Below are 21432 nucleotides of genomic sequence, written 5' to 3'. Positions count from 1 at the left end.
TTATTATACACTGTCCACACCATTAATGGACTCTATTCGTAAAAAGACATCTCGTTGAAAAATTATGTAAGTATGTTATTACCTTTTATCATATACTTAGACTAAATAACATATTAAAGGGGCACTAGGTGTCAAATTCATTGTAACCGATTTGACTCAAATTCTCATATTTGGTTTATAACAATGTAAAACATTTATCCAAACTATCAAAAGTCTAAAATAAACAGTTTACAGAGCATGGGAAAGATAATATATAGGTTCGTTTCGTGTGTATTTTAGTCCAGACGCCATCTAATTAACTATCGATTTGACCTCAGATGACCATATAAGCGATGTAAACAAAAATAAAGATACGAATAGATTAAACCAACACGTGCAATTGCATTTTTATAGGTCTGTTTGATTTTATTTTATAGATTAAAAATAGATGTTTCTCATTGTTTTTAACCATATAAGAATGATTTAATGTGCATCGAATTAGTAATCAAATGATCTACCGTAGTTTCACTTTCATTGTTGACATTCTTTTTCTTTAAATAGCCAGTACACGTACAATGCATGCGTTGTCAATCTCTAGCTAGGGGTTAACTTGAAGTTCACATGAATACCGGTTAGAATGATGATGACGTTTTCACTTGCAAGTGAATCAGTTAAAAATTATGTTTAATCGCTTATTTCAACAAAATTAAAGGAAATTGATTGCTAAAAGCAAATTATTATTTCATTATTCCAATTTGATTAATGATTGATCTAAAAAAAAATTATACTTTATTTTTTTTTATATATCGTAGCTAGTGCCCCTTTAAGAGTTTAACTGTATGATAAAAGCAGTACATTAACGTAAATTTCATATTTTTCGAATTGGTGCTTAGCGGGCTGATATGTTTATCACATGCTTCGAGCCTTTCCGTAACGTTATCGCATGGCATTCCGGTGATACTTGGCAAATTTAAGAAATTACACCTGAATACTACGTTTTCAGTGAAAAAAACATTACAAAGTAGTGTACAAAACAATTATGTTGATACTGGAAAGTATATTGCGCAAAATGATAAAAAAATAAATTCAATAAATATATTGAATAAATGCATTTTTTTAAAGTTTCAAACGTAATTTAGAAAGTTACTTTAAAAATAGTTGACTTTTCCAAACAGTGTTCAATATGTATATTGTTGATTTTTTTGTCAATTCGTCAATGTTAAACTGTTTTTTTTTCTCTGTTGAGACATACGCTAGAAAGATTCCATATCGAATGTACTAAATTTTGGGTCGGACGTCCGTAAACTTTTCGCCCTTTGAACTTCTATTTGGGAACCACGTAAAATGATCAATGTATGAATCTATGGAACGCCACAGCTGTCTTATGTGGTTCTCTGATATTACTTTATGTTGTTGTATCATTACTTAATAATAGTTTGTCTTTATTTGATATGGTTTTGACATTACGTAATGATGTTTTAATATAACTCAATATGGAATAGTCATTACTTAATGGTTTCGTATTGACTTGATATAGTTTTGTCATTACTCAATATGGTTTTGTCATTACTCGATGTGGTTTCACCATTATTTAATATGGTTGTGTCATTAGTCAATGTGTTTTTAACATTACTTGATGTGTATTTGACTTGACGTAATGTAATTGTTTCATTACATGATGTGATTTTGTTATTTCGTAATGATGATTTGTTTATTCTTTATATGGTTTTAACATTACGTAATGATGTTTCAAAATTTGACCATTTTACACTACTTTATGTGCTTGTTTCATTATTTGATGTGGTATTGTCATTCTTCGATGTGGTCCTGTCATTCTTTGATGTGGTTATCGCATTACACTACAAACCATTAAAAGTCTGAAATGGAGTATATTTGTACTCGACTGTACTGATTTTTACTCGACCAGTCTGGATTCGTCTTAGATTTACTTGATAATACTCGACTGTAGTCTGAACCATACTGAACAGTGTGAATGTGTACTTGACCAGTACTTAACCGTTTTATACGAGTCTGAACTGTTTTCAACCTAGTCTGAACCGTACTCGACCTAGTCTGAACCATACTCGACCTAGTCTGAACCATACTCGACCAAGTCTTAACCAAACTAGACCTATTCTTTGTATCTATCAACTGAATTTTATCAATTTAGGAATTTTTTATATAAAAATGAAATTTTAACAACAACTTGAAATTAAAAACTTTTAAAATATAAATAGAACAAGCTGATCAAATTGTGACTACATATGTAATATTTTCAATATTATTAAAAATTTTATGAATATTTGGGAAGTATTTTATGATAACTGGACTATTTTCACCATTTACTTAAGCCTAGTATACATTTATGGTGTCAGTTAAGTTCAGGTAATAATGTAGTGAATGTTTATTTTATTAAGATATATATAAAATAGTATATAAAACAACTTAATAAAATTTTAAAAAATGAGAGCTTAATTGTTTTGTTTTATTTAAACAAGAATTTAATATAATCATTATAATAGAATTTCCATAGCGATCCTTGAAACCTTTTTAAAAAAGGAAATGTATTCCAAAGTAACAGTAAAAAAAAAATTAAATTAATTTAAAATTTTTTTGTCAAATTAACATGGCATATATAAAGCACTTTAATATGTTCTAATGAACTCAGTACATGTGTGTTTTACAGGTAAAAAGAAAGCCCTATTTTCTTAAATTCGCGTATTACTTATCTAGTACATACATGTATATTCGAAAGGCCTTGTTATTTAATTTCAACAGGATGTTATAATTTTGAATCAATGTTAATTAGAATTTAATCCCTCTGACCAAGTGTGATCTTATTTATGAGTTTGCCCTAAGCAGAGGTTATACTTTATATTTCACCACTAATCAGAAAAATTTATTTAATTTTATCCCTTTTTTATATAAGTTATATATAATATTTTTTTTTTATCCTAAATATAATCAGAGATATATTTCTTTTATAAGGTTAAAATCTTTTATAAATTTTGTTGGCTGTTTTTATATATGTCAATTAAAAAGAAATTTATTTTAACAGTTAAAAAAGTAGAGGCTTTTTTGGTCTAGTATGGTTCAGACTGGTCGAGTATTGTTCAGACCTTTGGTTAAGTATGGTTTAGACTTAAAAAATAGGTCAAGCACATGTCAAGAATGGTTTAAGACTGTTTCAGACTGGTCGAGTAATAGTTCAGACTATTGTCGACGGCAAAGATAAGGGTCAAGTACGATTCAGTACAGTCAAGTATGGTTCAGACTGGGGTCGAGTAATGTCAAGTAAAAGTCAGACCAATTCAGACTGGTCGAGTAAAAATCAGTACAGTCGAGTGCAGATATAGGCCATTTCAGACTTTAATGGTTTGTAGTGTTATTTGATGAGGTAAAACCACATGATCAATTCGGAAAAACCTGTTCTATTTTTAGATAGATTTCTATGTTATATGACTGTGTCTTTAATGCATTAGGCCATCTATCTAATTAGTATTCAAACTAAAGTTCGGGTTATTGTTTAAGTTAAACTTTGAGTGAGTTTTCGAATGAAAGTCATACTTATAATTCAAGTTCTAGTTAGAATTGATTTTCTAATTGGACTTCGAGTTTGAGTCACATTTAAGGGCAGAGTTCTAGTTACAACTTTGAATTTGAGTCACTTCTTGAGGTAGAGTTTAAGTCTCATTTAGAAATTATTAAGATTTCGAGTTGAAATTCGAGCTATTTTATATGTCTTTTTGAGTTCGTAATTAAATTTTCTATCGCGGAACAAGGGCTTTTGCTTGGGCTTCCGAAAAGAGGTCTCCGGGATATGCGTACTAAATAAACAATGTTGCAGTATGCAAAACGCAACATAGGAGTTGACATAAAGTTAGATGTGGCGTGATTGCCAATGAGACAACTATCCACCAGAGTTTAAATGCAGTGGATGTAAGAAATCATATATCGGCAACCGTACAGCCTTCCAAAATCCGTATAGTGAGCTACAAAAAGGCCACCATGCACTATGTGAAAAAAATTCAAACGAAAAAACTAACGGTCTATTTTACAAAAAAAACAAACAAATATGACACATATGTATACAACGACAAAAATTGAACTTCATGCTCCTGACTTGGGTCAGGTACACAAAGAAAGTGCACGTGGCGGAGTTTAACATGTATGTGAGAGAACATCGAACTGTAACAGTAGTGTAACAGCACAACACGAGAAAAAAAATGTAAACTAGACAAATCGATGCCCCGCACTCCACTCATTGAACCGCTTGTACCCCAAAAAGGACAAAGTTCATTATTTTTCTCCCATAAGAGGAAAAATAATGAAAAGAAAAAACCCTGACCACATGCACACCATCAATACATGTACAAACAGCTAGCAGAGTGATAAATTCCTAGCATTCAATTTGTAGGAGGAGTTATCTGGAAACGCCCTACTTATGCAAGAAAATTTCCCAAAAAGTTCAACTTTCTCCCGAAGAGCACATATTAATAAAAATTAAACCCTGACCACATACAGCACACCTTCAACATATATGTACAAACAGACAGTAAGGAGAAAACTTCCTAGGATTCAAACTGTTGGAGGAGTTATGCGGAATAACTACATGTATATACCCATAATGGGACGGAAAGACGGACGGACAAATGTTAAACACTATGCCCCCAACTTGCAGTTGCTGTAAAGTTGCGGTGGCTTAAAAAACATTTCAATTGGCTGGCTCAATAGATCGGTATGACTGGGTAATTTAAATCCATCGGGGTGATCTCGGGTTCCCTAGAAAGGTAAGGAGATTATGCTCAACGTGTGGCATCCGTCGTGTTATTTGCAAAATTACAAACCGAGTGATGTGGTCTTATTTGGAAGTTCACATTCGAGTAAAAGATGAAGGAACATGTTCGCCGTCACATGTGAAACAGATATTCCAAAAAGTTTATTTTTCAATTAGTGCGAGGTAGATCAGAGAATTCAATTGATTAAAAGTAAAAAGATTGATATGCGTATATATGTTCAAATGATCATTATTTTTTTTAGAGACTTCTTATTTTATAGTATTGATGCTTTGTCGCTTAGTCCGAGCTCCCCTCCTCCGATTTTACTGTGACTTAAGTGTGAGTTGATTTTTTTTTTAACGAAAACGCATTAGTCTTTTGATTTGTGTCGAGCCTGCGACATAAACGTAGCGGCAGTGAGACACAACAACGTCATCGAAAGTGGCGTCATTTCGGGACCTTTTATAGCTTACTATGGGGTATGGGTTTTGCTCATTGTTGAAAACCATATAGTTTTGTTTTAGTAAAATAAAACCGAATTAAACTGTTTTGACCTGATAAATTTATTGCCTCCATGAAGTATTTTAAAACTTGTATAGGAGATTTTCTTCAATATCTAGAAAAAGCATCTACAGAAAAAACATTTTTTTTTATATTTTTTGACCGATGAATGTACAGCTCATCAACATTACGCTTTTACACTGAAAGCAGCAATATCAGGCGAGACACAGAGTTCCGTGGAATTTTTTTACAAATTTATTATAATACTGCTTCTGTTTGAAGACTTATAGATCAACTAATAGGACCAAGTGGTTTGGGGATATCCCAATTATGTCCGAAATACTGTAAAATTTTTAGGATTTTATTATTTTTATTATTGTCTGCCGTTCCCTTTTTTCATACCAAATAACTCTGAACAACCACTCGAACTTTAATTTGATTTTTAACTTTGGCGATACCCATCGAAAGCACATTAAACAAACGACATATTGAAATCCTGTTAAAAAATTTTTTTTTTCACATTGTGGATGGTGGCCTTTTGAAGCTGACTATACGGAGTGTTGAAGGCTGTACGGTTGCCGATATATGATTTCTTACATCCACTGCATTTAAGTAAAACTCTGGTGGATAGTTGTCTCATTGGCAATCACACCACATCTAACTTTATTTCAACTCCTATGTTGCGTTTTGTATACTGCAACATTGTTTATTTAGTACGCATATCCCGGAGCTCTCTTTTTGGAAGCCCGAGCAAAAGCCCTTGTTCCCGGCGATAGAAAATTTAATTGTGAACTCAAAAAGACATATAAAATAGCTCGAATTTCAGCTAGAAATCTTAATTAATAAAAATTAGACTTAAATTCGAATCCTACTCAAACTCTACCTCAAGAAATAACTCAAATTCAAAGTTGCAACTAGAACTCTGCCTTTAAATGTGACTCGAACTCGAAGTCCAACTCGAAACTCAATGCTAACTAGAACTTTAAGTATAAGTATGTATTGACTTGAATTCGAAAACGAAATAAAAGTTTAACCCAAACAGTAACCCGAACTTTAATTTGAACACTAATTAGATGGATGGCCAAACGCATTCAAGGCACATATAATATGGAAATCTATCTAAAAATAGAACAGGTTTTTCCGAATTGGTCACGTGGTTTTACCTCATCAAGTAATGGGATAACCACATCAAAGAATGACAGGACCACATCAAAGAATGACAAGACCACATCAAATAATGAAACAAACACATCAAGTAGTGTAAAATGGTCAAATTTTGAAACATCATTACGTAATGTTAAAACCATAGAATAGACAAATCATCATTACGAAATAACAAAACCACATCTTGTAATGAAACAACTACATTGCGTTAACGTTAAGTCACATACACATCAAGTAATGGTAAAACCACATTGACTAATGACACAACCATAATAAATAATGGTGAAACCACATCGAGTAATGACAAAACCATATTGAGTAATGACAAAACTATGTCAAGTCAATACGAAATCATATCGTGTAATATCGAAATATCATTAAGTAATGACTATTCATATTGAGTTATATTAAAACATCATTACGTAATGTCAAAACCATATCAAATAAAGACAAACTATTATTAAGTAATGATAAAACAACATAAAGTAATATCAGAGTTCCACATAAGACAGCTGTGGCGTTCCATATGAATCTGTTATTTTTGTCCATTGTTGAAGCAAATGATAAAAGGATCATAACATGTCATTTATCATATCGCATGTATTATCAGCCCTCGAGCCATGTGCCTTTGGGCTGATATTGCACCTAGGGCTAATTATATATGCGATATGAAAAATGCCATGTAATAATCTGATATTATCATATACTTAGACTAAATAACATATGATTTTTACTGTATGATAAAAGCATTAAATTAACGTAAATTCAATATTTTTCTAATTGGTGCTTAGCGGGCTAATATGAAAAGTTTATCTCTTGCTTCGATTGTTATCACGTGCCTTTCCGTAACGTTATCGCATGACATTCCGGTGATACTAGGCAAATTCCGGAAAATACACCTCAATGCTACGTTTTCAGTGAAAAACATTACAAAGTAGGGTACAAAACCACAATTTGGATACTGGAAAGTATATTGTGTAAAATAATAAAAAAAAAACAAAAAAAAAAAAAAACAACCAAAGACACAAATTATTGAATAAATGCATTTTTCAAAGTTTCAAACATAATTTAGAAAGTTACTTTAAAAAGTGGACTTTTCTAAACAGTGTTCATTATGTATATTTTTGTCGATTCGTCAATATTAAAATATGTTTCTTCTCTGTTGAGGCATATGATAGAATATATTGAACCTCTATTTGGGAACCACGTAAAAGGATCAATATATGAATCTCTTATTTTTGTCCATTGTTGAAGCATAAAATAAAAAGATCATAACATGTCATTTTTTCATATCGTATGAATTATCAGCCCTCGGTCAATATCAGCCCTCGAGCCATGCGGCTCTTGGGCTGATAATACATGCGATATGAAAAATGCCATGTAATAATCTGATAGTATTTTTTTTCATATTTGATTGGAAATTTATAATTTGTTATAAATAGTTGAAGAAACAATTGGAATGACTCCTATCAAGCTTGAAGAATTACTAAACACTGCACTGAGGATGGGAATGAAGGTTTATTAATGTAAAAACGACAATATCAAATATGATACACACGATAATATTTGTCCGTCGTCGCTTCTCATTAAAATCACTTGATCTTGGTCATCGTCTGAGACTATCTCATTTTCATATTAAATTTTATAGTTTTTGCATTTTTCCCCAGTACTAAATATATTTCCTAACCGAGTTCAATGTAGATGCTTAATCATGGTTAAGTTGTGTTGTTGACATGAAAAAAAAAAAAGTGTATACAGTAACCCTTACTTCGCATTTGTTCCAAAAATCACTCAACCGTAAAATTGTCGACAATTGTCTTAAAAGTCATTTTCAACCAACTATACAAAGTTCTAATATAAATAAAATAAAAATTATAAGATTTTTTTGAAAAACAAAAGTGTTGCGTTTTCATTGGCACTCAGTATATAATGAATTCGCTTTTGTCCCGAAATATGTTCCTTTAACGAGTTCATATAATTATGCATATAGTTTTAAAATATTTTATGATTTGGTAGTTGGAATTATACAGTGCAATATACTTACGTGTCCGTCGTAATCTGTCATACATATCATTTTCTACACATAAACAAAGCGTACAAAATGAAGAGTTATCTCCCCTTTTCAATGCATTTTCAGTGCTTTCTATGTATATTTTCTCTCTTTATTTGTTGAAGTTAATAAAAAAACAAAATTTAACTTTGAGAAAGAATGAATTTGTGATATGAAATAGATGAAAACATTTTGAAAACAAAATATGTCATGTGCCATCCACTGCCTGGTTTTCCCATGGACACCCTCTTAAGTGTTTCTGTTGTTTCGTTGTTGTCCACTTAAAGTTGAAATGCTTATCTCAGTTTTAGTCTGTAGCCCGGATTTGTTTTCTTTCCATCGACTTATGACTTTCGAATAGTGGATACTACTGATGTCTTTTTTCATACACATTTTGAGAACTATTTTCAGATCTAAACATTTCTATATTTGGTTGTATTTGATTACATGTATATATTAAAGAGTTAATGATCAAAAGTAATAAAACAATATATTTAAAAAAATGTAAGAACGAAATTTTTAAACAAAGTCAAATAATCACACACTTTTTAGTCGAAAGTTTCAAATTACATTGTTCTCTACATCTAGATAATTGAAATCTAAATTCATCCCCAATATTGCGAATAGGTTTGTAGTTAACACCCACAAATGTACCCTCATCTCCTTCCAGTTTCATACATCGATTTGTAGACCACTCTTTCATAACAAGAAATGCATTCAACTGAGCTGGAATCAGTTCAAATTCTGATGATTTGCTAATCTCCTGAAAACAATCATACGTTTAAGTACATTCTATCAATAGATAAATGACGATGAAATTTGTTAAGCTATTCAGATAATTTAGTTATTCTGTGTTTTTAACGTATTTTAAAAGGACTGAGCTGCTTGTATTTGATAGACGATTAAAACCAGCTCTATTCTTATTATATCATTCCTTACTTAACAAGAAGAAAATCTTAAAATATAAGAAATAAAAATGCAATTGAAAAAAGCACAAATATCTTAAATTTTAAACTAATAATGGAAAGTTATCGTTCTATCGCAATCATTTCATTTGTATCATAGGATTTAAAATGTTGCTCTGTTCAGCATTTCGACAAGTTCCCTTACTAGGGATTGGTAAATGATTTGACACATCGGTCTCAAATTTGATCTAACCACGACAACACAATGATGTAGGTTATGCAGCAATATTAACTTAAATAATCAATTTTTATAACATCATATTGATACATCACAACTTAAACTTCTGAATTCGATGTTATGTTCTTACCATCTTATTCCGTTAATCAATACAATTTAATCAATATTGAGACATTTGTCGAGTTTTGAATTTTTAATTTTGCGTTCAATTATTACTATGGCTTATCTGTATTTCAGGGCATCGAGACACGTTCGATATTACAACAAAAGATGCATAATATAATTGAAAAGGTAAAGAATTTAGGACTTCAGAGAAAAATAATTCTGAGGTTTAATTAAACTATTATATATTTACATCAACAAGTTCAAGGGTGCCATCATCTGGTACGTGAAGATATTTCATTTCTTTGTTTTTAAATATTGTCGAATAGCGCCTTATGTAAAAAGCAATCATTCCATTACTTTCAATTCTTCTTTCTTCCAGAAAACGACCTATAAAACAATTGAACATTTATCAACTATGTCAAGACAACATATACTAGAACACAATGCGTTTGAACGGTGGATTAGTTTCATATTGCACTAGTGTCACTCTTGGGAAATAGTTTTAGTATGTGCTTCATTTCAGATTTGATGTATAGTTTTGTGTTAACCTTGAAAACAAATAGTAGTAATATTTCGCTGCTCTACAATGGAAAAAAAAACCGGTATCTATTAAATCACTCGCAGAATATGATGGGGCTTTCTGGAATATACTCTTTGTGTTTTGTCACTTTTGTGACACATCACCTCTTAACAAAAATATAAAATACACATGTAAAAGTTTTCATACATTGACTTAAACTGCCCTCTTTTTTTCAGAATGAAGAAATGTAGAATGTTATTTTTGTACCGAAATAAACATTTTCCGTGAATAAACGAATTAGTGGCGCTTGCATGATTTTTATTTTTAATTTCTTGTGTTTAGTTCGGAGTTAAGTATGATGTCCATTATTACTGAACTAGTATACTTCATATTAGCGGAAGCTAGTGTGTTCATTTATTGTACATTGACTACAAGTACAAAGGAGAGTTCAGATCTCACAAAACCACGCCGCATTTTTGTGACTGTCCGAATTCAGTTTTCTTTATTTTCAATCGGCATCATATTTCTTGCTTTAAAAAGACTTAAAGCAATTTTTTTTATTTAGGAATATCCCGTGTTTGAATACAATTCATATCAAACAGTTTTTTAAGGTGCCTTTTTATCTTCAAATAATTACATTTTTTAATTTAAGTACGTACGTACATGAATAGATAAATTGGACATAACGCAAACCATTAACCAAACGCTTAAAACAATTCAGTTTGAATTTCATTATTGATATATATTTAGGAACTATAATTGTTCTGTTCGTCCAAAACAATCTACGTGTGCTTTTCATGTAACTTGTATAAGTTCATTAAACTAATATGTATGGGTATATGGAAAACAAAGAACGAACCACATGCATTTGTACTATGTATATGTTTAAAGTCTGAACAGAAATACCGAACTTTGTGAAGAATTCAAAACGGAAAGTCCCTATTCAAAATGCATCAAGAAATAAGAAACTTTTAAATGTAAAATGTAAATACAATTTTTTGAATAAAGGAAAAGGAATATTATTCCAAACCTGGTAACTGAAGTATAGTGTTATACTTACATTCAGCAAAATCGCATGCCTTTTTCCATGGTTCACCTGACGACAATTCCTTAAAAACAATACGATTTCTCTGAATTTCCAAGTGTTGCATAAACAAATTTGTCAGTTGTTTATTGAAAACAACAATGCGAAACTGATTCTTGGTCGTCCAATCTGGTGTCACAGGAATTGTAGAAGCATCAATGAAACGTGCACGAATTATTTCTGCAATTGGAATACAAAAATCATTCAATGAATCAAAATAATCATTGTTGGATTATATTAACAATTTATTATCGTACATGAAGATATAAGAGGTGGTATGGGTGTCCATGAGACAACTCTCCATCCAAGTCACAATTTGTAAAAGAAAAACATGTTTGATTTTGTGTTGATTTTGTCTGCACACTGTTTCGATTTGAACGCCACTAATGAGTACAATGGAGACAGGACTCACGTATTGAATAGTAAATTATAAGCCAGGTATCGTTGATGAGTTTTGTTTAAGCACTATTATTATCCTGTTAACAGATTCAAATTATGTGTGCACACAAAAAGAGATACATTTAAAATCATAAATCGAAAATAAACTGACAACTCAATGGCTTAAATAGAAAAAGTGATGAAGACAAAACATAGTACATAAAATACAACATAGAAAACTAAAGACTGAGGAACACGAACCCCACCAAAACTGGCGAGGAGTTTAGGTACTTCATAGGGGTGAGCACATGTGACACCCGTCTTGATGCTCATGATATGAAACAGAAGCCCTAAAATATCGGATGACTGGGATATAAATACTTTGTATGCAGGTTGCTATTCAGAAATGGAAAGTTCACAAATTGATGTGCTTCGGGAATAGTAGATTGATTAAGACCTTATTTTAAAAAGATGTGGTATGATTGCCAATGAGACAACTGTCCACAAGAGACCAAAATGACACAGACATTAACAACTATAGGTCACCGTACGGCCTTCAACAATGAGCAAAGCCTATACTGCTATAAAAGGCCCCGATAAGACAATGTAAAACAATTCAAACGAGAAAACTAACGGCCTTATTTATATATAAAAAAGATGAAAAACAAATATATAACAGATATAACAGATAACCACTGAATTACAGGCTCCTGACTTGGGACAGGCACATACATAAATAATGTGGCGGGGTTAAACATGTTAGCGGGATCCCAACCATCTCCCTAACCTGGGACAGTGGTATAACAGTACAACATAAGAACGAACTATAAAAATCAGTTGAAAAGGCTTAACTCATCAGATGGACAAAAATACAAGTAGACGTGGCCGGGTACTTATACATCCCGACACAAAAAGACACAATGAACAGATCTGAGTGTACTCGCAGTTATCTGACAGCTAGTTCAAAGCCACTAACAACTAATAAAAAAATCATGCATCTAAGACTAAACTATCAATCCGTACACGTTCAACATCCAATGGATTTAGTGTAAAGACGTCATAAACAGCCTGAGAAAAACATGACCTTGTGCAATGCCAGGTCGACAGATTTTAGATCCATGAATATGTATTTGTATATAACATACTAGTAATATTTAGTTAGCTTTTAATTTACTGATAACAACATAAATATTTATACCAATAAAAACAATATTCAATGATCTTATTACAGGTTACCTTTTAGAAAAAGTTTATTTAAAGGAGCGACAATTTTACATGGATCATTTTTTAAATTTCCCGGCACGGTTAACAACATTTCTGTAAAAATGATGATGTGCTATCCCGTTTGAAACAAGTTTTCTACAGGTACAACCAAACTTCAAAACCAAATCTTTATATCTATGGAAAATTTAGTAAAGGTTTTAAGTAAAAGAGGTACAAAAGATACCAAAGGGACAGTCAACTCATAAATGTAAAATAAACTGACAACGCCATGGCTAAAAATGAAAAAGACAAACAGACAAACAATAGTACATATGACACAACATAGAAAACCAAAGAATAAACAACACGAACCCCACCAAAAACTAAGGATGATCTCAGGTGCTCTGGAAGGGTAAGCAGATCCTGCTCCACATGTGGCACCCGTCGTGTTGCTTATGTGATAACAAATCCGGTAAATAGTCTCGTTCGGTAGGTCACATTCATGAAAGGGAAGGGAATTGTAGTTACGACGTAAGGAACATATCCGATATCATTTGTGAAACGGTTATTCCATAACGATCAACCAACTCGTGATGGCGTTCGTAAAATTTACGAAGGGATGATTTCAACTTCACCATTTGGAAATCTTGGTTTAATAGCTTCCTTGTGAGCAGTAACCCTCTATCAAGAAAATCATGAAAGGAAATGCAAGCACGGGAATATCGTATCAATTGGGAGATATATACCCCGTATGCAGGTGCTGCTGGAATGTTGCTACTTAGAAATGGAAAGTTCAAAATTTGAAAGCTGAAACCCTCATTGTCAATTTTTAGATGTAAGTAAAGATATGTGGCCGACTGAACTGTATCTGTAGTATCCTTTATCTCTAGTTCGATGGGATAGATGCGTTCCACATAGTCACCAAATTTTGAATTATTTAGTGAAAAAACATCATCTATATATCGGAAAGAAGAGTTAAAGGATATTGGTAACTTCTTTTCTTTCTGCCTAAGAAGTTCCTGCATGAAGTCAGCTTCAAAATAATAAAGAAATAAGTCGGCAAGTAGAGGGACACAGTTTGTTCCCATTGGAATGCCGACAGTCTGTTGAAAAACACGTCCTCCGAACGTAACAAATATGTTGCCAATCAAGAAATCAAGCATCTTGATAATATCAGTTTCAGAGAATTTCTTGTTTGAATCAGAGTGATCCTTTACAAAGTAGGATTTATATCCCTCCCTAAGACAAGATGTTTGTATCTACGTTGGCCATTCTTTATTGTGAAGCAAAGCAATACCAACTGTTTCAATTTGTCTTTTAGTTTGGAATGTGAAATACTTGTGTAAAGAGTAGAAAAGTCGAATGTTTTAAATACTGTTACAAGATGAAAGAGAGTTAGATTGTATGTACTCTAAAAGATCTTTGGAATTTTTAAGTATCCACATCTGATTCACGCCACCTCTAGAATAGGCAGTTACACAATAGTTTTGAAGCCCGTCTGGATCCATACGATGTGTCTTTGATCAAACTAGCTAGGGACATTTTTACCACATGGTAGATTGTGGTTTGTCATTACGTCATCTAATCTTTAATTACCAAACGTGACTTATTCCCGATTATGACTGTTTTGTTGAGTGTGAATTCTCATTACTATGAGACGTGTTACGGTACTTGTCTATCCCAAGTTCATGTATTTAGTTTAAGTGTTTAATGTTATATTTGTAATTCTCATCGGATTTTGTCAATTTTCTATTATATTCATGTGTCGGGTTATGTAATGTATTTCGGTTGTTTCCTGTAATTAGTTAATACTTCAGTTTTATCATATATCTTTTGTATAGTCATTTTATAAAATTTATTGTTTGCAAAAGTATAAATCATTCTAAATAATAGGGATGTGTTGGTACCTAACAGAAAACCCTGGCCGTTTTTGGCACAGCTTCTTTGAACTTTTGGTCCTCAGTGCTGTTCAACTTTGTACTTGTTTCGGCTTTCAAACATTTGTATCTGGGCGTCACTAGTAAGTCTTGTGTGGACAAAATGCACTTCTGGCGTATCAAAATTTTAAACTTGTTGCATTTTGTTAGCTAGTTAGCATTCGTGTGTTTCTTTGTCAATTGTGTTCTCCTAATTATTTATATTGTAGTCCTGTAATGTTGTGTTGTCATTTTAATGTTATATTTCACATGTCCATAAAAGAGGGAGATTTGGCATGCCACAAAACCAGGTTCAGCCCACCATTTTTTCCTTTAAAAATGTCCTGTACCAAGTCAGGAATATGGTCATTGTTAAATTATAGTTCGTTTCAGTGTGTGTTACATTTTAACGTTGCGTTTCCGTTGTGTCGTTTGTTTTCTCATGTATTTGGTTTTGATGTTATATTTGTTATTCTCATGGGATTTTGTCTAATACTTAGTCCGTTTCTGTGTGTGTTACATTTTAATGTTGTGTCGTTGTTCTCCTCTTATATTTAATGCGTTTCCCTCAGTTTTAATTTGTTACCCCGATTTTGTTTTTTGTCCATGGATTTATGAGTTTTGAACAGCGGTATACTACTGTAGCCTTTATTTGATTGCTGATAAAATAGATGTTTATAATTTAGAAAGAGGTTTCGTGGAGCACTTGGAAGACCCAGCAATATACCGTTGTTTGTAAGGACACTTATGTAGTTTAGGTATCTAATACAGTGATGGAAGATCTAGTTCTTCATCTTAGGTTGCAATTTCAAAAGAACATAGAACAGACCTATGATTTTCCAGGATTTCCTCTTTGGTAAGTGTCGTGAGGGTATATGTTGAGTTTCCAAGTGAATTGTCAATACCTAATTCGTTTATCAAGCATTTAATGTAATATATGGTAACTACATCCCTGGTTTAATAATTTACCAGTAATACATAGATTGCGTTCGTTAAAATCAAAAACGTCACAAAAACGTGACTGTTTTATACCACATTAACGTATTTGTGATTGAAATAAAAATAAACATTTCATATATGTCAATTATGCATTGAGTTTATCAATTATTAAGCATTAAGACAAAACGAACAAGAATGTATCCCAAGTACATGGATGCCCCATCCGCACTATCATTTTCTATGTTCAGTGGACCGTGAAAATGGGATAAAATCTCTAAAATTAGAAAGATTATATCATAGGGAACCTGTTTACTAAGTTTCAAGTTGAATGGACTTCAACTTCATCAAAAACTACATCGACCAAAAACTAGCCTGAAGCGGGACAGACGGACGAACGGACGGACGAACGAACGGATGGAAGCACAGACCAGAAAACATTATGTCCATAAATGGGGCATAAAAACACAAAATGAATATTAATACTCAACATCACATTTCTGTGATAATGATTGTTTTATGTACTAGCTGGTATGTTTTCGTTTAAATTGTTCCACATGTTGTTCTATGTTTATACTGTTTGTCGATGTGTTTGATCATTGTTGATTTAAACAGTGATCTAAAATTGCTTAAGTCTACGTTTTGTGGACTCATATACAAACATACTACATCTCGTTATTGTATATTTGTAATTTTATTACTTTTAATAATTTGTAACGGATGGTTTGTTGATACTTACCTCCAGTTAAATATATGCAAAACTCCACAACTGTGACAGAGTTTGTAGAGGGTCTCCAGTAAGTCTAAAAATACATATAATTTATATATAAAATATATGGTACTAACTGTGTGGAAAACGATTTTCATTTCCTTACAAATGGTAATGTTTACAACAATCTACGAGTTTAAAAGTTCTCACAAAAATTAAATTTATGTCCACTATAAAAGAGACCAACAGTTTAAATAGCTACTATGTCAGCATCCTAGAAAACTGCTACATATCTTTTACCGGGGCCGGGTCAACGAAGCTATTCTAGGACTAGGACATGTCTTAGGATGGTCTTATGTCACGTCTTAGTCCTAAGTCAGGTTAACAAAAGTCTCCCAAAATGAGATATGTCCTAAATTTGGTCCTAAAGTAAGGATATATAAATAGGTGTCTTAGGATAGGCATTAAAGTTACGATGTCCTTGAACGAAATTAAAACAACAAATATGGCATAAACTCAATAATACAAATACTTCTAAATAAATACAATAGTAACTATCATAATGTTATAAGAATTAAAGTAATAAAAAAAATATATATGTTTTAAAGATTCAACTGTGCAGAGGCAGATTTAGGGGGGCAGGGGCCCGGGCCCCCCTTTTTTGGATAAAAAATTGGTTGCTTATATTGGGAATCACTAAAACGTAACTGGAGCGGTCCCCCTCTTAGGTCAGTCAGTGGGCCCCCACTTAAGAAAATTTCTGGATCCGCCACTGCTGTGTTACATTATTTTGAATTTGTAGAGAGATTTGAATTTTAAAATACTTCCAGATTACAATACGTTTATAGTATTCAGTTTGAAATTTAGGAATAATAAAGCATATACAAGAACTTTATGTGGATGTGCTAGAACTAACTTGATGCACATATATAAATACATAAAGAAATTGCGGAGTCATTTGGTGAAGTGCTTTAAACTATAAACTAAAATTACTTTTCTATATGCAAATTTATATGAAATGGACATCAATAGTAACTCTCCAAAAAGTATGTTTTACGCACAGGCACTTGTCTCAGAAAAAAAATCCTATATACCATAATATAACACATATTAAGGTATATAGGGAAAAACTCCGAGACAAGTGCCTGTGGTTTTACGATGTCATATTGTTACGCTCATATATAGACTAAGTGGTTCTTGCCTTTTTAAAGCTCTAAAAATACGTTTATCTTGAGTGAAATGTTTTGCATCGACTTATAACTAAACGATGCAATGTTAATCTGAATGTGGAAAAAAATACTTCTTTTTAATTAATCCTTAAATCGATACATGCAATGTAATCGAGTGGACCCAAAGACAAAACTAATTTACATGCTAAAATTAAATTGCGGCACGAATTTTGCATTTAGCAAAGTTGTGCGACTATTTAGTTTTGTTGTCGTATAAAAATCATTTATATTTTTTGTATCATGTATAATAAAGATTCTACTAGTATTACGTTAAAACTTATTTTGTGTAAATTGTTTTCCATAAAAGAGTCGTCCTCCCTCCCTTTACACATATAGTGTAAATAATACAATAAAATATATGTCATTGACTTCGCAACATATTTTTTTTCAATTGAATAAAAGTGTTAGGATAACAATGGTCTTACTATCATCGTAGTAAGGACTGTCCTAAGATAGCTAAGTTGTTTTACATCCAAAGACATGTCCCAAACACGTCATAAGACCATTCTAAATAATGTCCTAAGACCTAGCTTAGAAAATATCCTACGATACTTTCATTGACACGATCACAGGCTTTCAATGAGCCAAAAAATACTTATTATAAGAAAATTTTCAATAACAATAATGTTCGTCGTACCATTAACATTAATGTTTAAAGTCACATATAGACTTATAGGGTGGGGTGTTTTAATTTTGTTTTGTTTTTTTATTTTTCACTGTATTATTTAATATTTTGTGAAAATCACATGTCACGAAAATTTATATTATAAAAAGGTGCTAACTGGGAAGCGACATATAAAACAATTGTAAAAAGTACCATTGTTGTATTGGTTTTTAATGGTATATGTTCTAAGAGTTCCACCACGTCCTTATTCGGCAGTACTGTAACATCTTCATCGTTTATAGCAAGTAGTTGATCCCCATTACTGCAATTAAAACAAACTATAAAGAAAAAGAATAAACAAAGTATTTGTTTTTTTTTCTAGTTTTGACTTTAGACATAATGTTGTTTTAGCGTTGTCTTGATAAGCATATAAAAGAAGGTCTGGTATGATGGCCATTGAGACTTCTGTCCACAATAGACCACATGCCATTAACATCTATAAGTCACTATTTCATTCGATAAAGAAAGTATCGAAAGAGGGCAGGATCTATTGTATGTAAAGAGAGGTTCAAAAAGTGATTAAACATTACACGTTTCACAATACCAGTGTGGATGAACATTGGATCAAATTATCATTAAGTTCATCAATTCTAAAGGTATCATGTGTCTTCTCGTTTAGAAAAGCCACTACAACTGACTATTATCATGATCAAGGTGCTGATCGCATATTTTCGTAATCAATGTAGAAAAGCCACTACAACTGACTATTTATCATGATCAAGCTGATGATCACATATATTTTCTTCATAAAATAGGAACCTTAGCAAGCAAAGTGAGATGATGATATTTTTGGACAAACGGACAAACGAAAGAATGTTCTTATTTTTCTCGTTCGTGTATTGCTAATCCTCGATATTTGACACATTTGCTTTTCTTAAGAAGTCCTCGCACCATATCCATTCTGTGTTAAACTTGATACCACAGTAAGAAATCTAACGATCAATCATTCGTTTTATTAGGGACGACATCAAAAGATCTATGTAGGATAAAAAAAAACTGTAAAAAAGGGGTTTTTTTTTGGGGGGGGGGAGGGGGGGGGGGGGGCTGCTGCATGTTTTGGTTATCTGACATTGATTCTTACATATATCCATATTGGTCAATCAATTTTTCCAAAATTAAATAAAGAGGGGATAGGGAAGGTCAGTGAAAAAAAACTATGTGAATTAAGTTTTTTTTTTATCCTTTATTGAACTTTTGAGGTCGTCACTTATGGTACAAATTGGTAGTATTTATAATTCGATTAAAAATGTTATATTCAAAATTGTATAATGTTTAAGTACACTACCTTATTTGCAGTGTTGAAGTCGTTGTCGAGTCGAACTTGAATACGTGCTGAAATCCATGATTTTCGATGTACCGTGTTTCTATGTTTCCGTGCAACCACTGAACTGTATTGATTTCTGTTTGTTTAACTCCAGAATCTGCCATTTCTGTATTACATACCTAAATAGTAAACGTGACTTTATATCTTTAATTATTGAGGAGTTGTTAAGAACCACAAATATATTTGTCCCTCTTTTGAAGATCAACATTTGATAATAATTTCAGCTTTAGTCTGTAAATTTTGATTTTCCTTAATGTTGACAAAAATGAAACTAACTTAAGTGTATCAGTGGTATCATTTATGTTAAGTTGATAGGAAGCAATCGAGTCAATTTATTAACATATATAAAAAGTTAAAAGAAGACTAACCTGACAGACAAATGCAACATGTGCAAATTAGTAACCATCTACCCTGTCGATGGTGAAATTAATAAACATTTAAATGTTTACCTCTAATGGACTTTCAGTTGTTTCGTTCTTAATATTCGACGCATGCTCCTCGTCTTGATCTTGATATTGCATACAGTTATTTTTTTCACTGTCTCTTGAATTAGATGTGCCGGTTTGATTGTCTGAATTTAAAGAAGCATGTGATTTAATGGTTTACTTTTTTATATTCACAGTGACTGATGACCGAATGATAGCAAACAAGTACACGTAAAGATGTGTAGTGTGTAGAAAATAGTGATGTGGTCAACCTAAGAGATCTATGTGAAAATTTCATTGAAATCCCGATAAATTTTAAAAATAGTTGTGAATATGAGTCTTAGACGAAACGCGCGTCTGGCGTATTTTAAAATTATAAGCCTAGTAGTACATTTATAACTATAATAGACGAGCTAGCAAACAAATTGAGCAAGACACTTTCAACAAGTGGGATGTATATGAAAACTTTGAATTGACACTTCCGAAAATACCTATTGCTTTACACTGTTGCTTATATATTATATTCGTATTTCGTCATGATATTGGTGATTTAACTATACATACCGTTTTTAACAGAAAAATCCTCATTTTCTTCCATTTTAATGTCCATTTTAAGAACTTTGTCTTTGGTTTCCTTTACCACCACGAGAATATAAAATTCTAAATGGTAAATATCACTTATTCGTCTATTTATAAAACATCATATCCTGTCCCTCAAGTTAAACGTACTAATCACTTGACATGTTTTAATGTTGTCATTCTTACGTGAAAAGTTACAGTGACAGTTACCAACTATAACTTATAGATAAAATATGTTTTAAAGGTGATTTCCATTTTCTTGTCATAATAATTCATTATTTAAATCCTTGAGTGTACATCAACAAAAGTAAAAACTATCATCTTCTATCATGTGTAGTACAACCACTTCGTGACAAGTTTTTTCTCATATTGAATTTTTATAATTTTGATGAGTATCTTTTGTGGTGTTCAAATCCTTATTGCACGTTTAATGCTGTAATGCACATGCCATCATTGTATGCGTCTTTAATTCTGAGAATTGAAGAGGATATGTCCGGTTTATAATTCAATTAAGAATTGAATGCTTCTTTTTGTAACTTCATTGTGGTGTAAAAGCGTTGACCGAAGTACATTTTGTATGAAGCGCGGAAGCGCTTCATCCTAAAAATGTGCGCACGGTCAACGCTTTTACAACCCTATGAAGTTACAAAAAGAATCATTCAATACTTATAGTTACATTTTTGAGCTAGAATCATGAAAACACGAATTTTATCAATTTGTTATTTAATTTACTTGTGCACTTTAT

At 32.1% G+C, this 21432-nt stretch overlaps 1 protein-coding gene across 2 annotated transcripts; it reads right to left on the bottom strand.

The window, feature by feature from the left end:
* Positions 1-8927: 8927 nt before the first annotated feature.
* LOC143068657 (uncharacterized) lies at positions 8928-20851 on the bottom strand. 2 transcript variants are annotated; one of them, XM_076242884.1, is made up of 8 exons: positions 20673-20851; positions 20133-20254; positions 19645-19802; positions 18513-18621; positions 16497-16560; positions 11301-11504; positions 9971-10107; positions 8961-9235 (listed from the first exon to the last, which is right to left on the bottom strand). In XM_076242884.1, the coding sequence occupies exons 1-8, from the start codon at positions 20716-20718 to the stop codon at positions 9002-9004; spliced, it is 1074 nt and encodes a 357-aa protein (XP_076098999.1). In that variant the 5' UTR covers positions 20719-20851; the 3' UTR covers positions 8961-9001. The 2 variants fall into 2 exon arrangements, with proteins under 2 accessions (XP_076099000.1, XP_076098999.1); XM_076242885.1 differs by lacking the exon at positions 20133-20254 and having other exon boundaries at positions 8928-9235; positions 20673-20830.
* Between the last annotated feature and the right edge of the window lie 581 nt (positions 20852-21432).

The sequence above is a fragment of the Mytilus galloprovincialis genome, chromosome 3, assembly GCF_965363235.1.
Source record: "Mytilus galloprovincialis chromosome 3, xbMytGall1.hap1.1, whole genome shotgun sequence".
In the NCBI taxonomy this organism is placed as follows: Eukaryota; Metazoa; Mollusca; class Bivalvia; order Mytilida; family Mytilidae; genus Mytilus; species Mytilus galloprovincialis.
This window is presented reverse-complemented; position numbering and strand designations above follow the sequence as displayed.

Excerpts from the sequence above, each read along its gene's own strand:
- LOC143068657 (XM_076242884.1), bottom strand. The coding sequence starts at position 20,718 with ATGGACATTAAAATGGAAGAAAATGAGGATTTTTCTGTTAAAAACG. Across the intron at positions 19,803-20,132 it reads CAACTGAAAGTCCATTAGAG|GTATGTAATACAGAAATGGC; the intron begins GTAAACATTTAA and ends TTTACTATTTAG. Across the intron at positions 11,505-16,496 it reads TTGCATATATTTAACTGGAG|AAATAATTCGTGCACGTTTC; the intron begins GTAAGTATCAAC and ends TTCCAATTGCAG.